This window comes from Orycteropus afer, unplaced genomic scaffold (assembly GCF_000298275.1).
Source record: "Orycteropus afer afer isolate SDZICR_OR568_19922 unplaced genomic scaffold, OryAfe1.0 scaffold00918, whole genome shotgun sequence".
Classification (NCBI taxonomy): domain Eukaryota; kingdom Metazoa; phylum Chordata; class Mammalia; order Tubulidentata; family Orycteropodidae; genus Orycteropus; species Orycteropus afer.
The window spans coordinates 190,357-216,508 of NW_006922505.1; the positions used below are offsets into that span (position 1 = coordinate 190,357).

The 26,152-nt window shown below is 42.3% G+C and overlaps 1 protein-coding gene across 1 annotated transcript in view; it reads right to left on the reverse strand.

Moving 5' to 3' along the window:
• Nucleotides 1-24,748, reverse strand: part of GNPTAB (N-acetylglucosamine-1-phosphate transferase subunits alpha and beta) — a 112,321-nt gene extending 87,573 nt beyond the window's left edge. Inside the window, exon 1 of the mRNA XM_007958305.2 lies at nt 24,632-24,748. Within this exon, the coding sequence (XP_007956496.1) occupies nt 24,632-24,748 (117 nt within the window). The remainder of the gene's footprint in view (nt 1-24,631) is intronic.
• Between the last annotated feature and the right edge of the window lie 1,404 nt (nt 24,749-26,152).

A 26,152-nucleotide genomic window follows, 5' to 3' on the forward strand; every position in this document is an offset into this window, starting at 1 on the left:
AAAAAAAAAAAAAAAAATGACTTGGGAGGACTTTGAAGTTTAGACTAGATTCAACACTGTCAGGCAAAAGGATGCTCAAAGGTAGGATTAATCACAACAGACTTTCCTAGAGAAAGAGCTGAGAATTTAAGGAAATAAAAATGTTGAGGGAAAGAAGAAATTGTTTGCCCCTTGAGGAGCAAGAGACATGGTAAAGAAGAAAATGGTACTAAAAGACAGAGTTAAGCAAGTTAACCCTTTGACAGTATACTTTACTGTATAAAAGTTATATAATCTAAACCAAACCAAACCAAACTTACTGTCGTCGAGTCAGATCCGACTCATAGCAATATAATCTAAAAGGGGGAAAAAACTTTCTGGCAACCATACTTGGCTAAAGGGGGTAGAGGGGTGGGGTAGGCAGAAAACTAACAATAATATCTTCAAAATATATTCAACCAGACTTTTTGGCTATATCTAGGTTTGCTTGTTTTACCATTCAGAGTTTATGGAATCACAGAATTCTATAGGAAGGACCTTAAGTTCACAGCCTTACTCTGCAGTCAGTGTTTTTAAGTTCTTCCTGTAAGTCCTTGCCTTTATATGTCATGGCTAGGAGCTCTGGTGGTGCAGTGGTTAAAGCATTTGTCTGCTAACCAGAAGGTTGGTAGTTCAAACCCACCAGCCACTCTGGTAGAAAGACAAGGCAGTCTGCTTTCATAAAGATTTATAGTCTTGGAAACCGAATGGGGCAGTTGGACCCTCTCCTACAGGGTCACTATGAGTCAGATTCGAACTTGGTGGCAGTGGGTTATTTTTTTGGTTATAGGGTCACTCACTATTGAGTCGAAGCTGACTTGACAGCATCACGTTCTGGCAAGCGGTTGCTCTACCTATGAGTTTAGAACTTCCAGGCTCAATGTGGTACCCATTAGACACATGTGACAATTTAAATTTAATTAAAATTAAATAAACTAAAAAATTCAGTATCTCAGTACACTGACCACATTTTAAATGCTCAATGAGCACACATGTGGATCTTTCAGCAAGTGGGCAAAAGCAGCTGATGACAAACAAGGCCAGTGTACCTCATCAGTTACATTCTATGGCGAGTACAGGGTAATTTCTGCAAAATGATGAGACCAAAGATGAAAAGCCATTTCTATACATTAATTCCACCAACTCAATTATAAATCCTTTTTTACAGACATAATTCTATGTTGCCAACATTATGCCATTTAACTAAGACTGCACTGGTTTTATAATGAATTCTATTTATAAGAATTTTAACTCTCTTATAATATGTATAGGTCTTTATGCAACTTGAATTTAATAGGCCAGGTGCACATAATTATAAACAGCTTAAGAATGGTAAACAGGTGCAATTTCTAGACTTCAAAGTAATCACTCATCTCCTGTGATACATCAGTGGATCCTACCTTTTAATCCAGTTACTTTTTAAATATGGCATGACAACAGTGGAAACAACATGGTACCAGAGCCAGGGACCAGATTTCCACTTTCATCTCTGCCATCTGGTGATTATGCATGTCAAATCTTCATTTTTCTTGTCCTCAAAATAAGGATTAAAACCAGTAATCCCTCTCTACCACACAAGAATAGAATGAAATGCAAATAAAATCTACCAAGATGCTTTAGAAATGTACTGACCTTTTAAAATAACAAATACATGGAATCATTAAATTCCTTATAAGATTTAGGTAACAGTTTCTACAAGTACTACTTCTTTAAAAAAAAAAATTCTGATTATAAAGGGAATAAGTGCTCATTTTAGAAAATTAAGACAATACAGAAATGCATAAAGAAGGAAACAAAAATTATCCATAATTCCACTACCCAGAAATAACCACTGCTAACAGCTGCCTAAGGCATTTGACTGCTAACAAGAAGGGCTGGCGGTTCAAACCCACTAGCCACTCCTCGGAAGGAAACTGGGTGTTCTGGTTACCTAGTGCCACTCTGACAAGAATATATACCACAAATGGGATGGCTTGAACAAACAGGAGTTTGTTATCTTTCAGTTCAGGAGGCTAGAAGTCCAAGTTCAAAGTGCCAGACTCTAGGGGCTGGGTGAAAGCCCCTTGATCTTGGGCTTCAGCTCTGCCTCTTGCTCCCAGCCCACTGAAGCTAGAGGCATCTCTTCACTCAGGCAGCTACTGGATGCTGAAGCTAACAAGCCCAAGGTCGACAAATAAAATGGCACAGTCCCGATGTTACCAAACCACATGACAGGCCATTGATTCAAGTCCATTAAAAGATCCAGGATCGGCAGAGCATGGCAGGCTGCTGAACAACAACAAAACTACATGTAAGGTTCACGCATGCCATAAGCTAAAGACCATTCCCAAAGCTGTCTCTTATATACGGGAAGCAGACCACATACCCAAAGGCAGCTAGCTACTCAGCTGCTCCCAGTAGATTCCACCATGGCATTGATAACCAGTCTCATCATGGGGAATACTACATCCAGCTGCCCAGCCACTCAACCAGGCCTAGCCAAGCTGACACACAAACTTAACCACCACACTGGGCAATCTAATTCTGTAGAGATACTGCCTCAGAAACCCGAGGAGGGGTAGCTATGAGTTGGAATCGACTCACAGCAGTGAATTTGGATTTTTTTTTTTTTTTGGTTTGTTTGTTAACAATGTGGTAGAGTGTTGGCAAAGTATACTGAAAGCACTACAGACTGCCAGGAGAATTAACAAATCTGTCCTAGAAGAAGTGCAGCCAGAATGCTCCCTGGAAGAGAGAATGGTCAGATGTCATCTTACCTACTTTGGTCATGTTTGTCAAAAGGAACCATTCCCTGGAGAAGGAGATCATGCTTGGTAAAGTGGAGGGTCAGTGAAAAAAGGGAAGGCCCTCAACGAGATGGATTGACACAGTGGCTGCAATAATCGGCTCAGGTATAGCAAGGATCACGAGGATGGTGCACAACCGGGCAGTATTTCATTCTGTTGTACATAGGGTCACTATGAGTCAGAGCTGACTTGATGGCACCTAACAACAACAACAACGTGCTAGCTTTCTTCCAATTTTTCTTCTGTTTATATGCTTATACACACATGCACAGATACACATACACTTTTTAAACAAAAGAAGCACTGTAAGAAGACATGAATAGACACTTCACCAAGGAGGATATTCAAGCGGCCAACAAACATATGAAGAAATGCTCACGATCATTAGCTATTAGAGAGATGCAAATCAAAACAACAATGAGATACCATCTTGCTCCAGCACTAGTATCAAAATTCAACAAGACAGAAAATAACAAATGCTGGCGAGGTTGTGGAGAGATTGGGACTCTCATACACTGCTGGTGGGACTGTAAAATGGTACAACCATTGTGGAAAGCAGTATGGCGATTCCTTCAAAAGTTGGAAATACAAATACCACTTGACCCAGCCATCCCATTACTAGGTATATACCCTAAAGAAGTGAGAGCCATAACAAGAACAGATATATGCACGCCGATGTTCATCGCAGCACTATTTACAATAGCCAAAACTTGGAAACAACCTAGATGTCCAACAACTGAGGAATGGATAACCAAACTTTGGTACATTCACACAATGGAATACTATGCAATGCTAAAGAATAATGTAGAATCTGCAAAACACCGCATAACGTGGATGAACTTGGAGGACATTATGCTGAGCGAAATAAGTCAGTCACAAAAGGACAAATGTTGTATTAGTTCATTATTGTAAAAGTTAAGGAAAGGTTTATATATTGGAGGACATTTTCTTTGTTGGTTCCCAGGGGTGGGAGGGGAGAGGAGGGAATGCTGTTAGATAGATAGAGATAAATATTGATTTGGGTGAAGAGAAGGGCAATGTACCAAATGTGAGTGACCAATATGGCAGCACTGAGGATGAGAAAGACATAGAGAGTTACATGGGCAGTATAGACAACAAATATGAACCCCTTTGCATATACAATACTGAGTTGTCAGTGAAAGCAAACATGGGTATAGGGACGGACAGATAGGTGAACAAGCTAAACAATTAGGTATGTCTAAATGGAGAGTGTATCCAAGATCATAAATAGGGTTGGCAGACAATGGGCCTATAAGTTCATGTGAATGATCAGAATTCCCAGGTGTATAGTAGAGCTGACAAGGGGCAAGGTTATGGTCATTGCTTGGTCACAGCCAGCTACCCAGAGGGACCGAGTAGTTGATCCTGCGGGCTTGGGACCATAGTCGCAGGGGACATCAAGCTCAATTGGCATAACATACTATACAAAACATTGTTCCACCTACTACTTTGGCGAGTAGCGACTGGGACCTTAAAAGCTAGCAAGCTGCCATCTAGATGCAACAACGGGTCTCTCCTCATCAAGAAGAAAGAAGAAAACCAAAATTAATGGAAACAATCAGTCCTAGTGACTGGTACACCATCAGATCTGCAACCTATACAACTATGAGACCAGAAGAACTAGATGGTGCCCAGCTACCACTGCCATCCACTTGGAAGGGATGTAGGAGATCCTGCATAAAGAGGGAGAACAATGTGGAACAAAACTCAAAATCATTTGGAGGCAAAAAAAAAAAAGAAGGTGGGGACCAGGTTTGCTGGTCCAATGGAGCCTGGTGTAACCACTGAGACTATGGCCCCTAGCTGCCCTTCAGGTCTGGAATTGAACCCACAACTGTGGTTTCCAGCCAAACAAAGTACAGGCAGGTGAGTTAAACATTTACCTCAAGTAGACACATGCCCTGGAGAGAACAATCATGGGAGAAGGAAGGGCTGCTTATGCACAGGGAGATAGCTCAGGGTGCAGAAGAGTATGAAGGGATGGACACTAGGAGGAGGTAACTATGGGGAGGAAGTGGGAGGGGAGCTGCTGCATTGTAAATTTTGGTCAATGACATGAGACAAAGTATATGTGAACTGCTGAATGAAAAGTGAATTTACTCTGTAAATCTTCACCCAAATCCTAATTAAAAAAAAAAAAAAAAGCACTGTATTCTGATTTTTTCCCCCACGTGGTATATCACTTAACGCAAAATTTTTACAGATACCATGTTCTATGCTATGTTATTGTTGTTAGGTGCCATTGAGTTGACTGTGACTCAAGTGGAACTGTCCCATATGGAGAGCGTGGCTGTAAACTTTACAGAAGCAAATCACCAGGCCCTTCTCCTGCAGAGTGGCTGGGTGGGTTCGAACCTCTAACCTTTCAGTGAACAGCCAAGCACATAACTGTGCCACCTGGGCTCCTTGTCTACACTGTGCTGTTGCTGTTATGTGCCATCGAGTCATCTCTGACTCACAGCAACCCCTCCTTGGGTTTCTGAGGCGGTATCAGATACAGCATAAATGATTTCCCATTCCACTTTTGTTAGTTAGGTCATTCCTACTTCTTCACTATAAATGCCTCCATGAATATCCATGAACACAGACTGTTGTATTTCTAAATATTTATTTCCTTAAGGCAAATTTCTAGAAGTAGAAATACTCAAAAGTGCAGAAATGCCCCTTACCACATCCTGTAAAAAAAGTGTTTTTTTCTTTAAAATGTGAAAAGAACCTGGGAAGGAAGTCAGAGTTGAACGTGATCAATGGGAAAGAGTAAAAGCATAATTATGTGAACTACAAAGACCGATGTTCGAATCCTAGTTTCCTTTTTTAACCTAGTTTTAAATTTTGAAAAATAACAGAAAATCCATAGCATATGTAGAATTTAATTAATCCATAATTATACCATTAACATTCATGCAACCTCTACAGGATGGAAACAATTTAAAAGCTCACTCCTATGTATAAAAAAATAAAACAGTCAAACTGAAAAAAGAAACCAGTAATAACACTTACATAAATAACAGCAAAAGGATAATTTACTAAAGAAACAAAGATCAATGAGAAAAATAATTATATCTAAATAGGAAAATATTTAATAGGGCTAAATAACTCCTCGGAAGGAAGGTTGGGCAATCCTACTTCCGTAGTGATACTGCCTTGGAAACCCAAGGAGTGGTCGCTATGAGTCGGGGCCGACTCGATGGCACACAACAACAACAACAACAACAAAGGCACAACAATTCATAGAAGTACAAATGGTTGATAAAAACACAGAAGTACAGTAAAACTCACCAATGATTAAAGAAATGCAAATCACCAAAATAAAGTACAGTTTTCCACAGATTAGGACAGAAGTGTTTAATTGGCAGCAGTACAGTAAGTGGGCTTTCTGGTAAGTATAATTTGTCACCATTTTTCTAGGAAAAAAAATTTCTATAGAAAGCATCACTGGACTTAATCACTTTGCTTTTTAAGTAGGAAACAATTTTAAAATTACAAAGAGAAATTAATAAGCACAACACATCTATTTATAAATAACACGATACAGTCCATCTAGAAGCCAATAAAAGCAGTCCAGGACAAAGAACACTCTAACAGGCAAAGTCACAGCCTTACAAGCAAAAGGATCATGGCTCAATCAGCAGGTGACTGTACTCTCTAGACATCAACCAACTCATCCCCAAATTCCTGGGATCATTTTAGCTCAGAGGCCACTGAATGTAGCTGGACCAAGTCTGAGAAACAGAGCTTCATGCACACAATGCAATCTTAACCTTATTCCTTAAATCCTCAAAGCTGACGATAACTCAGGTATTTTAAGCTAAGTAAGAAAGTGACGACCATCAACAATGGTGAGCTAAATCTAGCCCAAGAATCTGAGATGCAAAAGAAAAAAAGACCAGTAGACCAGTACTACCCAAGCCTTACTTTAAAGATAAGGAACCTAAGACTCACCATGGGTTCTCAGCCTAGAGTTCACAGACATGCCCCAGAGTCCATAAACAGATTCAGGGGCTTCGAGGACTTGGATGGAAGAAAAAGCTGTCTTTATTTTTACTTACTGCTAAGTGAAATTCACCATTTCCTCCACCTCAGTCATCTTAGCAGGGCCTGTAACTCTGCTATCCAAAGAAATCATAGATAATTTCAAAGCAAATACTACTGTTGCAGTGATCTTGAAATCACTTACACTCCTCACTACTTAAATCAGAACAGTTATTACACAGATACCCCTCCACTGATCTTGCTACTGTGTTAATAAAAAAGCACATGTCACCAAACTGCACTTTTGGTTTTTAGAATTTTGATTACTATATTTCACCATGGGAGCTCTGGTAGCGTAGTGCCTAAGGCACTTGACTGCTACCCAGAAGGCTGGCAGTTCAAACCCACCAGCCACTCCCTGGAAGGAAAGTTGGGCAAACTACTTCCATAGTGATATCGCCTTGGAAACCCAAGAAGGGGTCGCGATGAGTCGGGTCCGACTCGACGGCACATAACAATGACAACAACTTATTTCACCATAACAGCTTTCCTTTCTAATCCTATGCATTTTAAAACAGTTTTCCAGGAAGTTGTACATAGGCTTCATCAGACTGTCCAGGGACAATAACACAAAAAAAGATCAAGGACCCTTGAAAAACCCAGGGCTGTCTGGCTCTCAATCCATCTCATTCCTCCATGCTCACCATGCTCCCTCTACCTCTACCCTCACTGCTACTTTTCTCTCTGTTGTTGTTAGGTGCCAAAGGGGGTTCCCGCTCATAATGACGCTATGCACAACAAAACGAAACACTACCCAGTCCTGTGCCACCCTCACAATCATTGCTATGTTTGAGCCCATTACTGTAGCCCATATTGTACTGTGTCAATCCATCTTGTTAAGGGTCTTCCTCTTTTCTCATTGACACTCTCCTTTACCAAGCATAATGTCCTTCTGAGGGGCTGTTCCTTCCTGATAACATGTCCAAAGAACGTGAGATGAAGTCTCACCATGCTCGCTTCTAAGAAGCATTCTGGCTGTACTTCTTCCAAGACATATTTGTTCATTATTCTGACAGTCAATGGTACATTCAATATTCTTCGCCAACAGCATAATTCAAAGGCATCAATTCTGATGTCTTCCTTATTCACTTTCAAGCTTTTGCATGTATATGAGGCCACTGAAAATACCACTGCTTGACTCAACTGGTAAAATATACTACATAAAAGCACTGTTCTACATCCTACCATGGTGAGTAGCATCTGGGATCTTAAAGGCTTGCAAGCGGCCATCTAGATGCAATGATGGGTCTCTCCTCATCCAGAAGAAAGAATACAGAAAACCAAAGATACATGGAAACAATTAGTCCAAGGGACTAGTACACCACATAATCCTCAGCCTATATGACCATAAGACCAGAAGAATAGATGGTGCCCAGCTATCACTATCAACCACTCAGAAAGGGATCAGTGTAGGAGATCCTGGATAGAGTGTGAGACAATGAAGAACAAAATTCAAAATCATAAAAAAAAAGTCCAGGTTTACTGGTCTGATAGGGCCTGGTGAGACCCCTGAGACTATGGCCTCTAGATACTCTTCAGATCTGGAATTGAACTCACTCCCGCAGCTTCCAGCCAACCAATAGACAGGCATATAAGGTGAACATTTACATCAGGTAGATACACTCCTTAGAGAGATCAGTCATGGGAGAACAGAGGGCAATGTTCACACAAGGAGACAGCTGGGGTGGGGGGAGAGCAAGAATGCATAGGAAAGAAGGACAGAGGGAAGAGGTAACTACAGGGAGGAAGTGGTAAGAAAGCTGTTACACTGTGGGAAATTGCAGTCAATGTCATGAAATGAAATATGTCTGAACTGTTGTATGGAAAATGATATGCTCTGTAAACTTTCACCCATATCACAATAACAGCTAAAAAGAAAATAGCATAGTTTAAGTCACACACACCTTGGTCTTCAAAGTAATATCTTTGCTTTCTAAAATTTTAAAGGGGTCTTTTACAGCAGATGTGCTTAATGAAGTATATTGTTTGATTTGACTGCTGCTTCCACAGGCAATGACTGTGGATCCAAGTTCAATGAAATCCTTGACAACTTCAATCTTTTCTCCGTTTATTATGATATTGCGTATTGGTCCGGTTGTGAGGATTCTCTTTTCTTTATGTTTAAGTGGGATCTCTGGTGTAGTGTCTAAGGCATTTGACTGCTAACCAGAAGGCTGTGATTCAAACCCACCAGCTACTCCTCGAAAGGAAGATTGGGCAATCTACTTCCATAGCGATACTGCCTCGGAAACCCAAGAGAGGTCGCTATAAGTCAGATCCGACTTGATGGCAGAGAGTTTACTTTTTATGTTTAAGTATAATCCATACCTTTATTGGGAGCTCTGGTAGTGTATTGCCTATGGCATTTGACTGCTAACCAGAAGGCTTTTGGTTCAAACCCACGAGCCACTCCCAGGAAGACTGGGCAATCTACTTCCATAGAGATACCACCTGTAAGTGCTTTAAGTCCTCTTCACTTTCAGCAAGCAAGGGTGCATCATCCATCTATCACAGGTTAATGAGACTTCCTCCAATCATGTGCCGTGTTCTTCCTCATATAGTCCAGTTCCTCAGATTATTTGCTCAGCACACAGACTAAGTATGGTGAAAGGATACAACCCTGACATACACCTTTTCTGATTTTAAACCACATAGTATTTTCTTGTTAGATAATCCCTAACACATCACCTGTATCACAATTTGTGTAACCAACCTGCAATCATTATCAACTCTGCTTTTATATTAAAATTGAATTTCTAAGAATTTCTCCCAATTGAACTGATCAGAAATGCACAAACATACATGCTAAATACAGGGGCTCTGGTTGCAAAGTGCCTAAGGCACTTGATTGCTAACCAGAAGGCTGGCGGTTCAAACCCACCAGCCACCCCTCGGAAGGAAGGTTGGGCAATCTACTTCCATAGTGATACTGCCTCAGAAACCCAAGGAGGGGTCGCTATGAGTTGGGTCCAACTCGATGGCATTTAACAACAACAACAATAATGTAGATATGTACTATGAAGAAGTACAAACTTCTTCCACACTCTATAGTAATCTTTAATTATGTAATTTTGTTTTCTAATTAAACAAAATTAGAACAAGAGCTTTTCTTGCTATACTGGTTCTGCAAGTTATTTCTAAATAAGTTTAAGATGAACAGCAAAACTGAACTCACTACTGTGGCTTCCAGCCAAACAACAGACAGAATATGGGGTGAACATTTACATCAGGTAGGAGAACAGAAGGGCAGCATTTGCATAGAGAGATAGCTGGGGGGAGGAGTGCATTGGGGGAAACAATACAGATAAGAGGTAACTGTGGGGAAGAAGTGGGGAGAGAGCTGTTACACTGTGGGGAATTGAAGTCAATGTGAAACAAAATGTATATGAACTGCTATTTGGAAAACAGATTTGTTCTGTAAACTTGCACCCTAATCACAATGAAAATTGAAAAATTCAAAAAAAAAAAAGATAAACAGCCAAAATATTTGTGGCATGACATAAAATACTTAGGTCAAACACAGTTCATGTCAGTGATTAGATAATCAGCCTTTTCATTTCATTGTCATTTTACGGTGGAAAGATTCTAAGTAGTACAAGTAGGAACCAAATTGAGGAACGGTACAAAAATGGAAAATGCTATACAAAAAGGAAGACAAACTGGATAATCAGACGAGACTACTATGAACTGGCACCCTCAAGAAGCCAGTCCTCCCTCTTCTCTCCCCTATACCAACCAACATAACCAACAAATGGTCATAGGATCAGAGTTGAAAGGAACCATCTTACAAACTTCCACTGGTGTAGGAACTTCCTGATGAGTGACCTTCACAGATGGGTATCTGGCCTCTATTTTAGTACCTCCAAGAAGGATGCACTACCTATCAGTTGTAGCAGCTCCTAGGAACTCATTCATCCATCAGATAGCTACTGAACTGGTACTGTGTGCCAGGCACTGTTCTAGGTGTTGGAGATACAAACATCCCTGACCTCATGGAGCTTATATTCTGATACAGAGACAAAAACATTATCTTAATAAGTAAAACATACCATATCTCATATAGTGACAAGTGCTATGGACAAAATAAGGAAGGGAAACGGAAGAAGGAAGTCTTGAGGTAGGGAAATGCTGGTAGGGTTGTAATTTTAAGTAGGGTAGAAAGGCCTCATTAAGAAGTAATATTTGAGCAAAGATGTGAAGACAGTAAGGGAAAAAGCCACACAGACAGCTTGGGAGAAGCATTTCACGCAGAGCTAACAGCAAGTCCGTGGAGGTGTGCAGATGTGCAAGGTGGAGAGCAGAAGATAGGTCAGAGAGGAATCTAGCCCTAGATGACACAGGGCCTGCAGTCCACACTGCTGTGCCTTTTACTGAATGAGACGGGAAATCAATGGAAGATCAATGTAATGGCTAGACAGCTTTCATTATGAGTCGCTGCTTTATCTCATTTGTATCTAGACTTTCATTACAGAGCAAAGTCAAAAAGAATGAAATTACTCTACGTTACTACTGCAAAAATTAAAACACCGCAATTACCAACTTAGCCCACATACTTTCTGCTATGGTTAAACCTAGAAACTGCTCTCCACAAGTGACTTTTCCATGTCATCAAAGTGACATCAGAACATGTTTATACCAGGAAAACATATCAGATTTGTACGTGCTAGCCGCTGTGGTAGTGGCTGAGGATACAGTAGTAAATGAGATAAAGGCCCCTGCTCCCTCAGAGCTTACATTTTCAGGGATGGAGGTAAGACATTAAATAAGAAAATATATATGCACACACTATTTCAGACTGACTAAGATCTTAAAAAAAAAACAAAGAATGATGGGGTAATGTGCTAAGGAATGAGCTGCGGGAAGAGGCTGCTTTGGGGAGGGGGAGGGGAGGCCTATCTGGAAAGGTGTTACTGAGCTGAGACCTATATGAAGACCTATATGACATGATAAGGAGCCCTGGTGCTACAATGGTTAAGCACTGGGCTGCTAACCTGGCAACTGTTCCCACAAAGATTACAGCCTAGGAAACCACATGAACAACTCCGCTCTGCATAAAGAGTTGCTGTGAATTGGAATCAACCTGAAGGCACACAGTAGCAATAGTGCCAGTCTGGGGCAGTGCTCTCAGGGAGCAGAAATGCCCAAAGGCAGGAAGAAGCTTGATTTGTTCAATGACAAAAAGGAGAAGATGGCTGCACCAGCTCTGAGCCTGGACCACAGGCTGGCTTGCCAGGTCTTTTGTGCCTTTACACTGCTTTAAGAAGAACCCCTCCAGGCGGCTCCACTGCTCCCAAGACAAGGAGAAACATGTGGAGCAGAGCAAACCTAGCGCAACCTAGATCAGCCAATTCTAGCTGACCCACATATCCTGGAGAAGAATAACTAACTGTTGTTTTAGCCAGAGGGTTGGAAAACTTACTCTGTAAAGGGTCAAGGAATGAACACCTTAGGCTTCCCAGGTCATTTGATTCCTACTGCAACTATTCAGCTCAGCTACTGGAAAGCCAAGGCAGCCACAGATAATATGTGAATGAACAGGCAAGACTGTATTCCAGTAAAACCTGATTTATGGACACCAACATTGAATTTCATATAATTTTCATGTTATAAAATATTATTCTTCTAATTCTTTTAACCATTTAAAAATGTAAAAACCATCCTTATACTGAACTGTGCATGTGAGGATTAGTGAAATGGCAAATGTTTTGTTCCTATATATTTATCACAATTTAAAAAGTGTAAAAAAATAAAGTGAATGAAACCATTCTCAGCTCATGGGCCACACAAACCCAGGAGTAGTTTGCTGCTCCTGTTGTAAGTCAGAAAATCTGGGGGTGATTTGTTATGCAACATTTCTGCAGTAATACTTACACAATACACAATGGTAGGAGCTCACAGAAGTGGGCAGAGCCAGCACATTTAAGGCCTTATACACATGCTACTGAAGGAGCTCTGGTGGTGTATGGTTAAGGCATTTGGCTGCTAACCAAAAGGTCAGTGGTTTGAACCCACCAGCTTGCTCCATGGAAGAAAGATGAGGCAGTCTGCTTCCATTAAGATTTACAGCCTTGGAAACCCAATGGGGGTCACTCTGAGTCAGAATCAGCTTGATGGCAGTGAGTACGGTTTGGCTTTATACATACCACTGGAAGGAGTTTGGCTTTTATATCATGTACAATGGCTGTGATATGACTCACATTTTGAAAAATGCACTCTGGCTGCAATGTGGAGACTTGATTATAATGAAGCAATAATGGCAAGAGAGGATGGTGGCTTATCTTTTTATATGCACAATAAGGTAAAAGAGGTGACATGTCTTTCTTGTTAAATCTGCAAAGCAGTAGTTCTCAAGTTTCCACGCTTAAGATTATTGGAAGATCCCAATGAGCTTTCTTTTCTAAAATGGATCACGTCTACTGATACTAAAACACTTAAACATTTTAAAAATACTTATTCATTTGAAAATAAACAAACCCATTACATGTTAGCATAAATATTTTTTGAAAACTATATTTTCAAAAAAAAAAAAAATTAAGAAGAGAGAAACCATTTCTTTCTTTTTTCTTTCAAATCTCTTTAACACCTAGTTCATAGAAGCCAAGGAGAATATTAGTCTGTTCTGCATTCAGTTGCAATGTCACAAGTCATGAGGGTCTCTGGAAAACTCCACTGTACTCTCACAAGACAATGAGAGTAAAAAAGGCTAATCCTGACTTAGTACTATTATAAAAATAGCTTTGACCTTGAACACTACTGGAAAAGGTCTTTGGCACCACCAGCGTTCCAAGACAAGACTTTGAAAACTGCTGGTGTAAGGTACTAGCTTACTTTTAAATTCTAGGCTCTGTCTGGTTTTGAAGTACTTTTTGGTAAGTTGTTCAGCCTTAAATACTATATAGTAAGGACAATTTTAAAATAAAGAGACTTGCCCAAAGTCAAACAACCAATCAGCAAGAGATAGGTCAGTTTCCAAAAACAAAATCACCTTGCTTTCAGTCCACTATACAATTCTGCTAATTCTGAAACGCTGCACTCAATGTGGAATCTTTGACTACTACAACCTATAGTCTTCCTCCTGCAATTCATCTTCCACATTACTTCCAGAGCAACTGTTCTCTAACAGTTTGATTTTATCACTCATTTGCTTAAAATCCTCTGATTCCCATTTTCTTCAAGATGGACCTAATTCCTTAGTATCACCTGGCCCTTGTTTGCTTCTCCATCTTTAAGCTGCACCCCCCACATACAATATGCCCTGGTGGTACAGTGATTAAACACTCAGCTGCCAACCAAAAGATTGGTTGTTCAAACCCACCAGCAACTCCATGGGAAAAACTTGTGGCAGTCTGCTTCTATAAAGATCACAGCCTTGGAAACCCTATTGGACAGTTCTACACTGGCCTACTGGGTCGCTATGAGTTTGAATTGACTTATGGTAATGGGTTCTTTTTTTTTAACTTCCATAATGCTGCAGCCTTCAGCACTACTGCTGTTCCTGGAAAATGACAGAATATCTCATTATCCGTCCTTTCCACTTATGGCATCCTTCACTTTAAAAAGAAAAAAGTTCCCCTTTCTTCCCTCGGGCATTTCCTTCAAGATCCAGCTCAGATGTCAGGCGTCTAGGAAGCCTCACCTGATATTCGTGCCTATCTCTACAACTTCATGTCTCACAGTCTATTTTAACTGTCTATTTGCTTATCCTGTCTGGACCATGAATGCCTCAAGAGCAGAAAGAAACTTAACCTCTGTGCATGTCTAGTAAGGGGTGGTGGCGTATCTGGCACAGACCAGTATCTGTAAATTTCTGTCAAATGAACAACTTCTGGGTATCAGTAAAGGTCCTTTATCCAATATGGAATGAATGAGAGACAGAACTGAAGTTAAGGGAATGAGATAACGAAGAAAAAAGACTATCTCAAAAGGGAAAGATAAACCAAGAAGGAACTATTTTAAGAAACCATCTTAAAGGAGTCGATGTGGCTCAGGTCTTATTACACAGACTGCATCTGCCTCTCCCTCCACAAACGTGACTTAGTCTGCAACATTTTCGAAAGAACAGTTCTTTTTCTGCTTAAGTGAGTGAAGGTATGAATCATACACAGGCGACTAAATCACCTGCCAAAAATACTGTATCTGGATCAGAAGATCGGAACAACCAACTAAAGAACGGTTGAAATTTATAAAAAAGGTATGAAGTGACTATATATAGTAATGTGTTACAGTAACACTTGCTTATAACATTTTAAAAGAAATGAGAGAGGAAGACTAGGTAATGTTAATATAAAGTACAAGCGATGGTTAACAATGCAGCTCGCTCTCTCTGCCTTCACATCAAGGATAATAAAGCACCCTGAGGTAAAGAACTGAATTCTTCCTCTGGGTCTCTAAGGAAAGATACACCCTTCAGAGTGATCTCAGGCAACAGCCCAGAGGGTAGGTCTCCTGCTCCTGTCTTCCTGAGCAGTGAAGGGGGAGAACAGTCCTAGAATGGACTGCTTAGTGCTTAATTAGCATTTGCTCAACATCTTGATGACAGATTAACTAGCAGTAAAATATTAAAAATAGAACGACCCACTCTTAAGTCTTCTAGGACAAGGTGAAGGTCTAACAGCTATCACGGTCACAAGGTCAACATCAATGCCAAGGAAGAGAAATGGGTTTTGACTCAAGCCAGTGTCTGGGTTATCTGTTGCTCTAGGCCTTCTTTTGATAACTGCCTCTTGATGTTCCTCTGGGAAACGAGTGGCAGCCTTCCAGTGCATGTAATTCAGTCAAGACTGATAGCCCCACCTACTCCTCGCCCTCTAGGGGTAGGCATTTATCCAGCAGGTCACGAGGGCACAACAAGGGCACTCATTCAGGTAGCCTGGACTCCTCGGAAGGAAGGTTGGGCAATCCTACTTCTGTAGTGATACTGCCTCGGAAACCCAAGGAGGGGTCGCTATGAGTCGGGGCCGACTCGACGGCACATAACAACAACAACAACAACAAGTGAGAAAGAACAGCTCTCTTGGCTGGGCTTCCTAGCTAGGGGAATAGAAGCTGGGGTTGCTGGCAGCAAACTTTGTTCCCACATGGGGAGAGCACGCCTGAGAAGGAAGCCAACAACAAAGAAAGCAAAGCTGGAACACAGGACAGAAAGAGATTCTTGGTGACATCATCTGAGCACCTGGATCCAACCATGCCTGAAGTTTCACTTGTATTTTTCAGTTACACAAGTCAATAAATTACATTTTTGCTTAAGTCAGGTCTGAGGGGGGATTCTGGCACTTGCAACCAAGTGCTGCTGACTAATGCCAGCAGCAATTGTTAAACCACTAATCATTTACAAAGGAGAAAGAATCATAAACTTTTCTGATATTGCCACGTTTATACTCCAATTATTTCTCCAACTGCCCAAGATCATCTTTCCTTCTCTCTGTTTAGACTCCTCAAAAAAAAAAAACCAAAAAAACATAAAACCCCAAACTCACTCCCATCAAGTCGATTCCAACTCATAGCAACACCCTTGGGTTCCCAGGCTGTAACTCTTTACGGAAGCAGATTGCCTCATCTTCCGTGGAGCAGCTAGTGAGTTTGAACCACCAACCTTCTGATTAGCAGCCAAATGCCTTACCCACTCTGCCACCAGACCTCCATGTTTAGACTCCTATTCTATTAAATGTCTTCCAAAGCTCTTGCCTGCCTTTGACAGTCTCTATGCCACTTCTGGGAGCTCTGGTAGTGCAGTGCCTAAGGCACTTGACTGCTAACCAGAAGGCTGGCGGTTCAAACCCAACAGCCACTCCTCGGAAAGAAGATAAGGCAATCTACTTCCATAGTGAAACTGCCTCAGAAACCCAAGGAGGGGTCGCTATGGATGGGTCCAACTGAGGGCATATAACAACAACAACAACAACAACATGCCTCCTCTAGGCTCCTTTCCCACCAATTTCTTCCCTTCCTCTTTCTATGCTCTGACTATGTATTTACTCAAGTATTCAATCACAAAGTCCTCATATGTATATCACGGTCTCCTCGTAATTAGGTAAAGATGGTCAAAGGCGTGCACTATAATGCTTTGTCTCTCTGAGCACACGAAAATGTGCAGGTTAATCAGAGCAGTTGTGTCTAAGAACTAAAAATTACAACAATCAATCTAATTAAAAAATGGGCAAAGGACATAAACAGACACTTCACGTACAAAGGCATTCAGGTGGCCAAAAAATACATGAAGAAATGCTCACAATCATTAGCAATCAGAGAGATGCATATCCAAACAACAATGAGACATCGCCTCACCCCAGAAGTAACTGCAGTGATCAAAAAAACAGAAAATAACAAATGGCTGCAAAGGATGTGTGGAGATTGGCACTCTCATACACCGTTAGTAGGATTGTAAAACAGAACAACCACGATGGAAAACAGTATTGCGTTTACTTAAAAAGTTGGAAAGAGAGATACCATATGACCCAGCAATCTCACTACTAGGAATAGATATATAACACATCCAAGTTTATCACAGCATTATTCATAATACCAAAAATATGAAAGCAACCTAAGTTCCAAACGACTAATTATGGTACATATACACAATGGAATACTATTCAACATTAAAGAATAACAATGAATCCATGAAACATCTCACAACATGGATGATCTTGGAGGACATTATGCTGAGTGAAATAAGTCAATCACAAAAGGATAAATATTGTAGGAGACTAGTAATATAGAAAGAGCTCTGGTAGCATAGTGACTAAGGCACTTGACTGCTAACGAGAAAGCTGGTGGTTCAAACCTACCAGTCACTCCTCAGAAGGAAGATGGGGCAGTCTACTTCCGTAGTGATACTGCCTTGGAAACCCAAGGAGGGGTCACTATGAGTCGGGTCTGACTCAACGGTACATAACAATAACAACAACAGTAATACAGAAAAAGAAAAAGGTTTACATACACACAAAAAATTCTCTGATGGTCACCAGGGATGGGAGAGAGGAGGAGGAAAAATTATTAACTAGATAGAAGATATGTGTTATTAATGGTGAAGGGAAAGGCAATACACATTATGGGGGAAGTCAGCATAACATGACGAAAGCAAAGGAAGACCCAGAGAGGAATGCAAGAATAAAGGTCAACTGCTGTAATTACTGTAACACAGACAATCCTGTAACAGTAGTATTAAGAAACAGTAATTTCTGAATGGACACACAGGTAGATAGATGAGCTAAAGAGGTGTGGGAAAGTGTAAAGGACCATATCCACTTGCAAATATAAGCTTGGTTGTAGATATTTCTACATACATAACTGTAGGTACTACACACATATTAATATAGACAGTAGAGCATACAACAGGCACAGTCATGGAAATGTAACCAAACAGCTTGTGGGATGAAATTCCTAGGCTCAAAGGCAAAGGACCATAAACTCAAGGGACATCTACATCAATTGGCACAACACATTTTCTAAAGATAATGTTGTACAGCCTACTGTGGTGAGTAGAGAGACTGGGGTCTTAAAAGCTTCCAAGGGGCCATCAGTGATACAACTTCTATTCAGTACTATACAATTGCTATTGCTTCCTATTCAGAGCAAAGGAGAGTGGAGAAAACCAAAGACTCAAGGGAGCAATCAGTGCAAAGGGACTAAAGGACTATATGAACCACAATCTATACAACCCCAAGACCAGAAGAACCAGATGGTGCCCAACTACCACTACCAATAGCTCTCACTGGGTGATATCAGAACAGAAGGTCTGGACAGAATGGGAGAAAAACGTAAAACAGAAAATCAAATTCACAAAAAAAGACCAGACTTATTGGTCTGACTAGAGGAACCCCTGAGACTATGGCCCTAAGACACCCTTCCGAATTGGAACTGAAGACACTCCCAGAGACCACTTTTCAGCCCAATAATAGACAGGCCCAGAAAATAAACAGTAACCCCCAAAAGGAATGTGATCCTTAGAACAATCAATTATATGATACCAAAAGGACAGTATTTGCCCAAAAGCAATGATGAGAAGGCAGGAAGGGGTAAAAAATCTGGGCAAAAAGAAACAGGGAACCCAGGGCAGAAATGGGGAGAGTGCTGACATTGTAGGGAATGCAACCAGTGTCCTGGAACACTTTCTACACAAACTATCGAATAGGAAACCAACTCACTCTTTAAATTTTCACTTCAAGCACAATAAAAAAAAAAAAATATTAAAGTCAAGAAACAGTTTATACACAAAAAGAAATATTATTTAATGGTTACCAGGGATGCAAAAGGTAGGGAGGGAAAATCACTAATCAGAGGGTAGACATGTATTAACTTGAGTGAAGGGAAAGGCAATATACAATAAGGAAGTCAGCATAGCATAACCTCTGCAAAGGAAATCACTGGGCTGTTTACAAAAGTAAGACAACAATGGTAAATACTATTACACAATCCTGCAAAAACAGTAATAACAAACAATAATTTACAAGTGGATACACAGGTAGATATATAAGCTGAACGGGTGTGGGATGGCATATGGGAGTACACCCACAAGCATATATAGGTTTGACTGACAATATTTCTACATATGTATTTGTATGTGTTGCGAATTTATCCAGGTATACACAGTAGAGCATACAAGGGGCAAAGTTATGCAAATGTCTTAGTTATAACCAAACACCTTAAGGGACTGATTCACTGGAATTAAGGGCTTAGGACCAGACATCTTGGGGACATCTACAACAATTGGCATAACACAGTCCATAAAGACAATGTTCTACATCCTACTTTGGTGAGTAGGGGCTGGAGTCTTAAAAGCTTGCAAGCTTACAATACAATTATTGATCTCCTCCTGTCCAGAGCAGTTGTTGTTGTTGTTATGTGCCATCGAGTCGGCCCCGACTCATAGCGACCCCTCCTTGGGTTTCCGAGGCAGTATCACTACGGAAGTAGGATTGCCCAACCTTCCTTCCGAGGAGTGCCTGGTGGGTTTGAACTGCCAGCCTTCTGGTTAGCAGTCAAGTGCTTTAGCCACTATGCCACCAGAGCAGAGTGAAGGAAATCATAGACTCAAGGAAACAGTCCACAGGACTAATGGCCCACAGGAACCACAGCCTCCACTAGCCTGAGATCAGAACTAGATGGTACCTGGCTACTATTACCAACCACTCTGATCGGGATCACAATAGAAGATCCTGACAGAGTGGTAGAAAAATGTAGAACAAAACTCAAAATCATAAAAAAGACCAGACCTACTGATAAGAGTTTTTTTTCTCTCTTTCTCACTGAGTGGGAACATTCATACACTGAAACCAAAAAAACCAAACTCATTGCCATCAAGTCAGTTCAGACTCACAGAGACCCCCAGTGGGTTTCTGAGGCTATAAGTCTTTACAGAAGTAGATTGCCCCATCTTCCTTCTGCAGAGCAGCTAATGGGTTTGAACTGCTGACCTACTGGTTAGCAGCCAAACTCATACCAAAAAACCAAAAACCAAACTCACTGCCGTGGAGTCGGATCCAACTCACAGCGACTCCTCCTTGGGTTTCTGAGGCAGTATTACTACAGAAGTAAATTGCCCAACCTTCCTTCCAAGGAGTGGCTGGTGGGTTTGAACCGCCAGCCTCTGGTTAGCAGTCCAATTCCTTAGGCACTATGCCACCAGAGCTCCTAAATTCATACATTATCATGTGAAAAATACTGCTATTTGATCACAAAGTAATGTAGTTCCAAAAGTGTTAGAGAAAGGACTATAGACTAGGATACAAATGCTTCAACTAAACATGCTCTATAAATTTGTAGATGAGGTAACTGAGGTTTCCAGAGGCCATGTGACTTACCCAAGTCAACTAGTCTACAGCTACCCTCACCCCTGAGGCAATGCACTTCAGTGGCTATCAGTCTACCAGGATGCCCTGCGGGAAGGCCACTTTTGGATACAACTCTGCTTTTCTTTTGGCAGGGTATTTCCAAGAATTCTTCAGGAAGTCAAAACAAAAAAACCAGAAGAAACTCACTGTCATGAAGTCAATTCCGACTGACTCCGTGACCCCCATCAGGTTTCTGAGGTGGTAAATCTTTATGGAAGTAGACTGCCCAGTCTTCCTTCCAGAAGGAGAAAGTAAAAATACATACTTTGAATACTTCCTTTACACAATTCCTGGAGCTCTAGTGGCATAATGCCTAAGGCATTCGACTGCTAACCAGAAGGCTGGTGGTTCAAACCCACCAGCCACTCCTTGGAAGGAAATTTGGGCAATCAACTTCTATAGTGATACTACCTCAGAAACCCAAGGAGGGGTCGCTATGGGGGGGTCCACGGCAGTGAGTGTGGGTTTTTGGTTTGTGACACTGTAGCTAAAGCACTGATCTGCTAACCAAAATGTCAGCAATTCAAACCCACAAGCTGCTCCACAGGAGAAAAATGAGGCAGTCTGATTCATTAAAGATTTACAGCCTTGGAAACTCTATAAGGCTGTTCCACTGTCTTTATAGGGTCACTATGAGTAGGAATCGATTCAATGGCAGTGGATTTGGTTTCTCTCTTTTTTTTTTCTTTTGTTTTACTCAATTCCACTTTTCACTCTCAAAATCTGGGTGACTATACAAATGCTGTTGTTAGGCTTTAATGCTTAACTGAGCTCTGGTGGTACAACACACTGTGCTGCTTACAGAGAGGTCCGAGCCCACCCAACAGCTCTGCAGGAGAAAAGACCTGGCGACCTGCCCTGGTGTAGATTACAGCCTGGGACAGCCCATGTGGGCAATTCTCCTCTGTCACACAGGGTCCCCATGAGCTCAAGAGAGCCGACAACTCACAACAGTAACAATAACCTTCAGTGGAGCAGACCGCCAGGTCTCTTCGCCCTTGGAGCAGCTTGTGGGTTCAACACACAGATCTTTTGATTAGCCGCCAACCGCTTTTAACCACTGCGCCACTGTGACGCCTTCATTGTCGGAATTAGTGGTTAGCGCTTTGTTGCTAGGTAAGCATTAGCTATTACCATAACGATTACTGGGGTCTACATTCCAACCCAGATCTGCAGCACCCTTCCCCTACACATTAAACACAGGTGATACACGAACGGCACTGAGCCAGCTGCCTCCACCTCACACACTGGTGACAGTCTACACTCCTGATTTCTCTTCTCCATGCCAAACTTTAATGTTGTTGTTGTTGTTGTTGTGTGCCGCCGAGTCGAACCCGACTCATAGCGACCCCTCCTTGGGTTTCCGAAGCAGTATCACTAGGAAGTAGATGGCCCCATCTTCTTTCCGAGGAGTGGCTGGTGGGTTTGAACCGCCAGCCCTCTGGTTAGCAGTCAAGTGTCTTAGCCACTATGCTACCAGCGCTCCCCCCACTTTAATATCTGGGGTCATTTCAAGACTGCAACCAATGTCTTTCTTTTTGGTACATGAATGAAGCAGGCATGGCATGAAAGGGAAAAGGGTAAAAAATGAAAAACTCTAACGACTGATGCCTTTAAGTCACCTTCACACTGAGTAGAAATCAAGCTAGCTTAAAAGTAATCAGATCAAGAAAATCTTCCAATAGCAATAAAGCACTTAAGTGTATAGATACATTCACTGTATTAAGTTGCAATATATGAAACAAAGAGAAGACAGGTGGTATAATATTAAGTACATAGTCCACACTTCTAAGTTTAGGGCTTCTTCACACCCTTATCTATTAGACTTTTTTTTTTTTTTTCTCTCCCTAGCTCCTAGAACCAAGAGTTACTGTAAGTGCCCACTTGGAATCATGTTATAATTAGACAAATACTTAAGTCTGCCTACTCTGTACTTGCCCTGTGCTTGGGTGATAATAATAAAATAAAACCAAACCCACCACTGCCACAAGTCGATTCTGACTCATAGTGACCCCACAGGACGAAGAAGAACTGCCTCACAGGTTTTTTTTTTTTTTTTTTTTCTTTATGGTGATACTGCCAGGTTTCTAAGGAACATGTCGTTGTTGTTATGTGCCGTCAAGTCAGACTCGACTCATAGCGACCTCTCCTTGGGTTTCCGAGGCAGTATCACTATGGAAGTAGATTGCCCCACCTTCCCTCTGAAGAGTGGCTAATGGGTTTGAACCACCAGCCTTCTGATAAGCAGTCAAGTGCCTTAGGCCTCATCTTTCTCCCCTGAGTGGTTCCTGGGTTTGAAGTACCCACCTTCTGGTTATCAACCCAATGTGTTAATCTCAGCACCACCAGAGGTTGCAGTCCTTAATGACAATACAGCATGGGTACAGACTTTCAGCAAATATATACGATGACATTTCTAAAAACCATTCTGTTGAATTTAAAACCTTTTGTGTTAGGAAAGAAGTGAGTCTCTGTTTATGGTGATGGGAAATTTGGTAACAATTATGAGTGTTGGTTGAACAATATGATTAATGTAATTAATATCACTATATTGTCTACTTGAAAAATAATGAAGTGGCAAATACTGTGTTTTTGATATATATTCACAATAAAAAAATAAATAAAACCTTTTGTGACTTTCTACCAAAACAAATAAAACAAGGAGACAGATTTTAAACATCTTGAAAATACAGCTTTCCTCGCCGCCGTCCCCCCCTCCCCCCGCTCGTGCAGACATTTATTTTTTAAAGTGGTATTGCCTAAAATCATATACAAGTACTATTCAAGTTCTGAGTTGGTCGTATTCTTTGTACACTTGTTTATGATAAAAAGTTATCCTGTTCGACCGCCAATAATGAAAAAAATCAACAAAATACTATTAAACCGAAGCCAGAGAACTGTTTCAGGCAGGACGTTTAAGGTATGCATCCAAAGAGGAACAAAAACTATTAAACCTAGGCGTTTCCATCTCGTGAACTTGTTGCCTACACCCTGAAGAGTTTGCAGTCTGAGAGAAAGGTTTTATTGCGCCTTAACGCAGCTCAGATCAAGAAACACGGCCTGTGTGATCTGAAACCTACATTACCAGCGTATCCCAAGACCCAAGGGCTTGCGGTGGCTCCCAGGAGATCAAGTGCTGGAGTTCAAGGCAGTCACCCTGTTCTCCGTCACGTGCAGGGGCTCTAGCCTCAGCTGATCCCGGGACAGGGACAAGGGCTTATTTCACGTCAGTGTGTGCACATTTACCCGAGCCTCTCGGGACTACCTATGAGCAGCTGTTCAAAATAACAGCTATGAAGTGCTGCAAAACGCCCCTTCACATCTAAACCCTTTGAATTCTGGCCCAGTACATTCTCCCCAAGGCAAACTCACATGCAAACAACACACGCCCTTTAGACTAAAGTTTTGCGATCCAGGGAAAAGTGAGATTAAGAAAATAAGGTTCCTTTGTCAAAGGCGAAAAGATTAGAAAGGTGACACAAAGGAGAAAAACTTAAGGAGGAGCAGAGAATAAGAATTTAAGAATGCCATGGCGAAGCAGGAAAAGACACAAACTCCGGGTCCCGGGAGGGAAACTGAAGGGGGAGGGGGGAGGAGAGGATAAGGCCTAAGGAAGAAACTCAAATGACTTGGGGACCCTGAAAAAAACCACCTGGGAGAAAGGGGAGTCCGCACAAGGAGCATCTATCCCCTAAAACAGTCGGGAGAAAGAGACGTCGACCCCGGTTGTTGAAACAGGCGGCCGGGCAGAGGGTTCTGGCTCTCTGCGCCTCTCCGGAAAGGGCAGGCTGGGGCTGGTTGCTGGCGCTGCTTCAGGGAAGATGAGAAGCTGAAGCCAGCGCGCCAGAACCCCGGGCACCACGAGGGCAGGGACTGGGGGCTCCCGGAGGGTCGCACCGGTTCAGGGAAAGGTGCACTGACAAGGGCTCCGGCGCCACTCCTTACCTCTCCAAACTGGAAGGCAGAGACAATGGTGACGACGATGCCCACGAAGCAGACGTAGAGCCCATACCTGTGGGACAGGCAGGTATACGTCTGTCTCTGCAGGAGCTTGAGCAGCATCACTCCGGCCGCCGCCACGCCTTGCCCGGAGGAGCCGCCGCCGCCTCAACGAGCAGCCATTCAGCGGCCCCTACAGGGCCGCTGTGCACAGATCACAGCCTCTGGACGCCGCGCATTGCTGCTCCGGGTACCGAAGCCCTCTCGGCTCCGCGGCGTAGCCGCCGCTTCCGGGAGCCCGGAGCTCACGCCCTCGGCGCGGCGGAGGCGGACCCGTGGCCCATGAGGCGGCGGGCACCGCCCGCGCCGCGCTCGGAGACAGGCGCGGCAGTTGAGGCGGCAGCGGCGCCGCCAGCGCCCCCTAGAGGCTGGAAGAGCCTAAGGAAGGCGCGCACCCTCCTCGTCTACGCCTGCGCGGCTGGCTCTCGGGACCAGAGTAGGATCTGCGTTAAGAGGTTTAGGCCGGGCAATTGGAACTATGGGTCCCCCAGTTACTCAGATAGATAGTCTGAGAGGCTGTTTAGGGCAGTCCCTGTATCAAGGCTGTGCCACAGACTGCTAGAATACTGTGAATATTTTTGTTCATAAAGACTTCTCTTCATTTACAGTAATTGGGGGAAAAAAAATTTAAGCGGTATGAGCAGCTCTGGTGGTGTAGTGCCTAAGGCATTTGGCCTCTAACCGGAAGGTTAGCGGTTCAAACTGACCAGCCACTCTGCGGGAAGGAAGAGTGGGCTACTTTTGTGAAGGTTTACCGCGTCCGAAACACAAAGGGGGTCGCTATGAGTGGAAATCCACTCCATGGCAGTGAGTTTGATTTTGGTTTTTAAGAGGTACAGGGCTCCTTCGCCGTGTGAGTCTCCTTCCCTCCTAACCATTTGGTTTGAAAGAGGAGGGCTTTGAGCTAAATATTCTAGCCCGAAATTAATTCATTCATATATTCACTTAATATGTATTTAATGCCTGGTGTCTTAATGCTTAGTGCCTAGCATAATGCTAGGGGTCAGTCTTCAAAAGTGAAATAGACAAACGTGTAAACCATTAAAGTTGTTATGATAGAAATCCTGCTATGTACAGGAGAGGAAGTCGTGCAGGAATGGTCAATTCTACCTTGACCCCAAGTTGCTTTCAAGAGGTCTTAATCTTGGCACCTGCTACCTGGGAGAGATTTTTTTTTTTCTCCCAGCTGTTGTTAGGTGCTGTCAAATTGGTTCTGATTCATAGCGACCCTGCTGTACAACAGAGCTATATGCTGCATGGACCTGTGACATCCTTAGATCACTGTTATGTGTGAGTCCATTGTTGCCGCCACAGTTTCAACCCATCTTGTTGGGACTCTTCCTCTTTTTCACTGACACTGCCAAGCATGATGCCGTTCTCCAGGTTCCGGTCCCTCCTGAAACATGTCCAAAGTATGTTAAAGGTAGTCTCGCCAACCTCCTTTCTAAGGAACATGTCGTTGTTGTT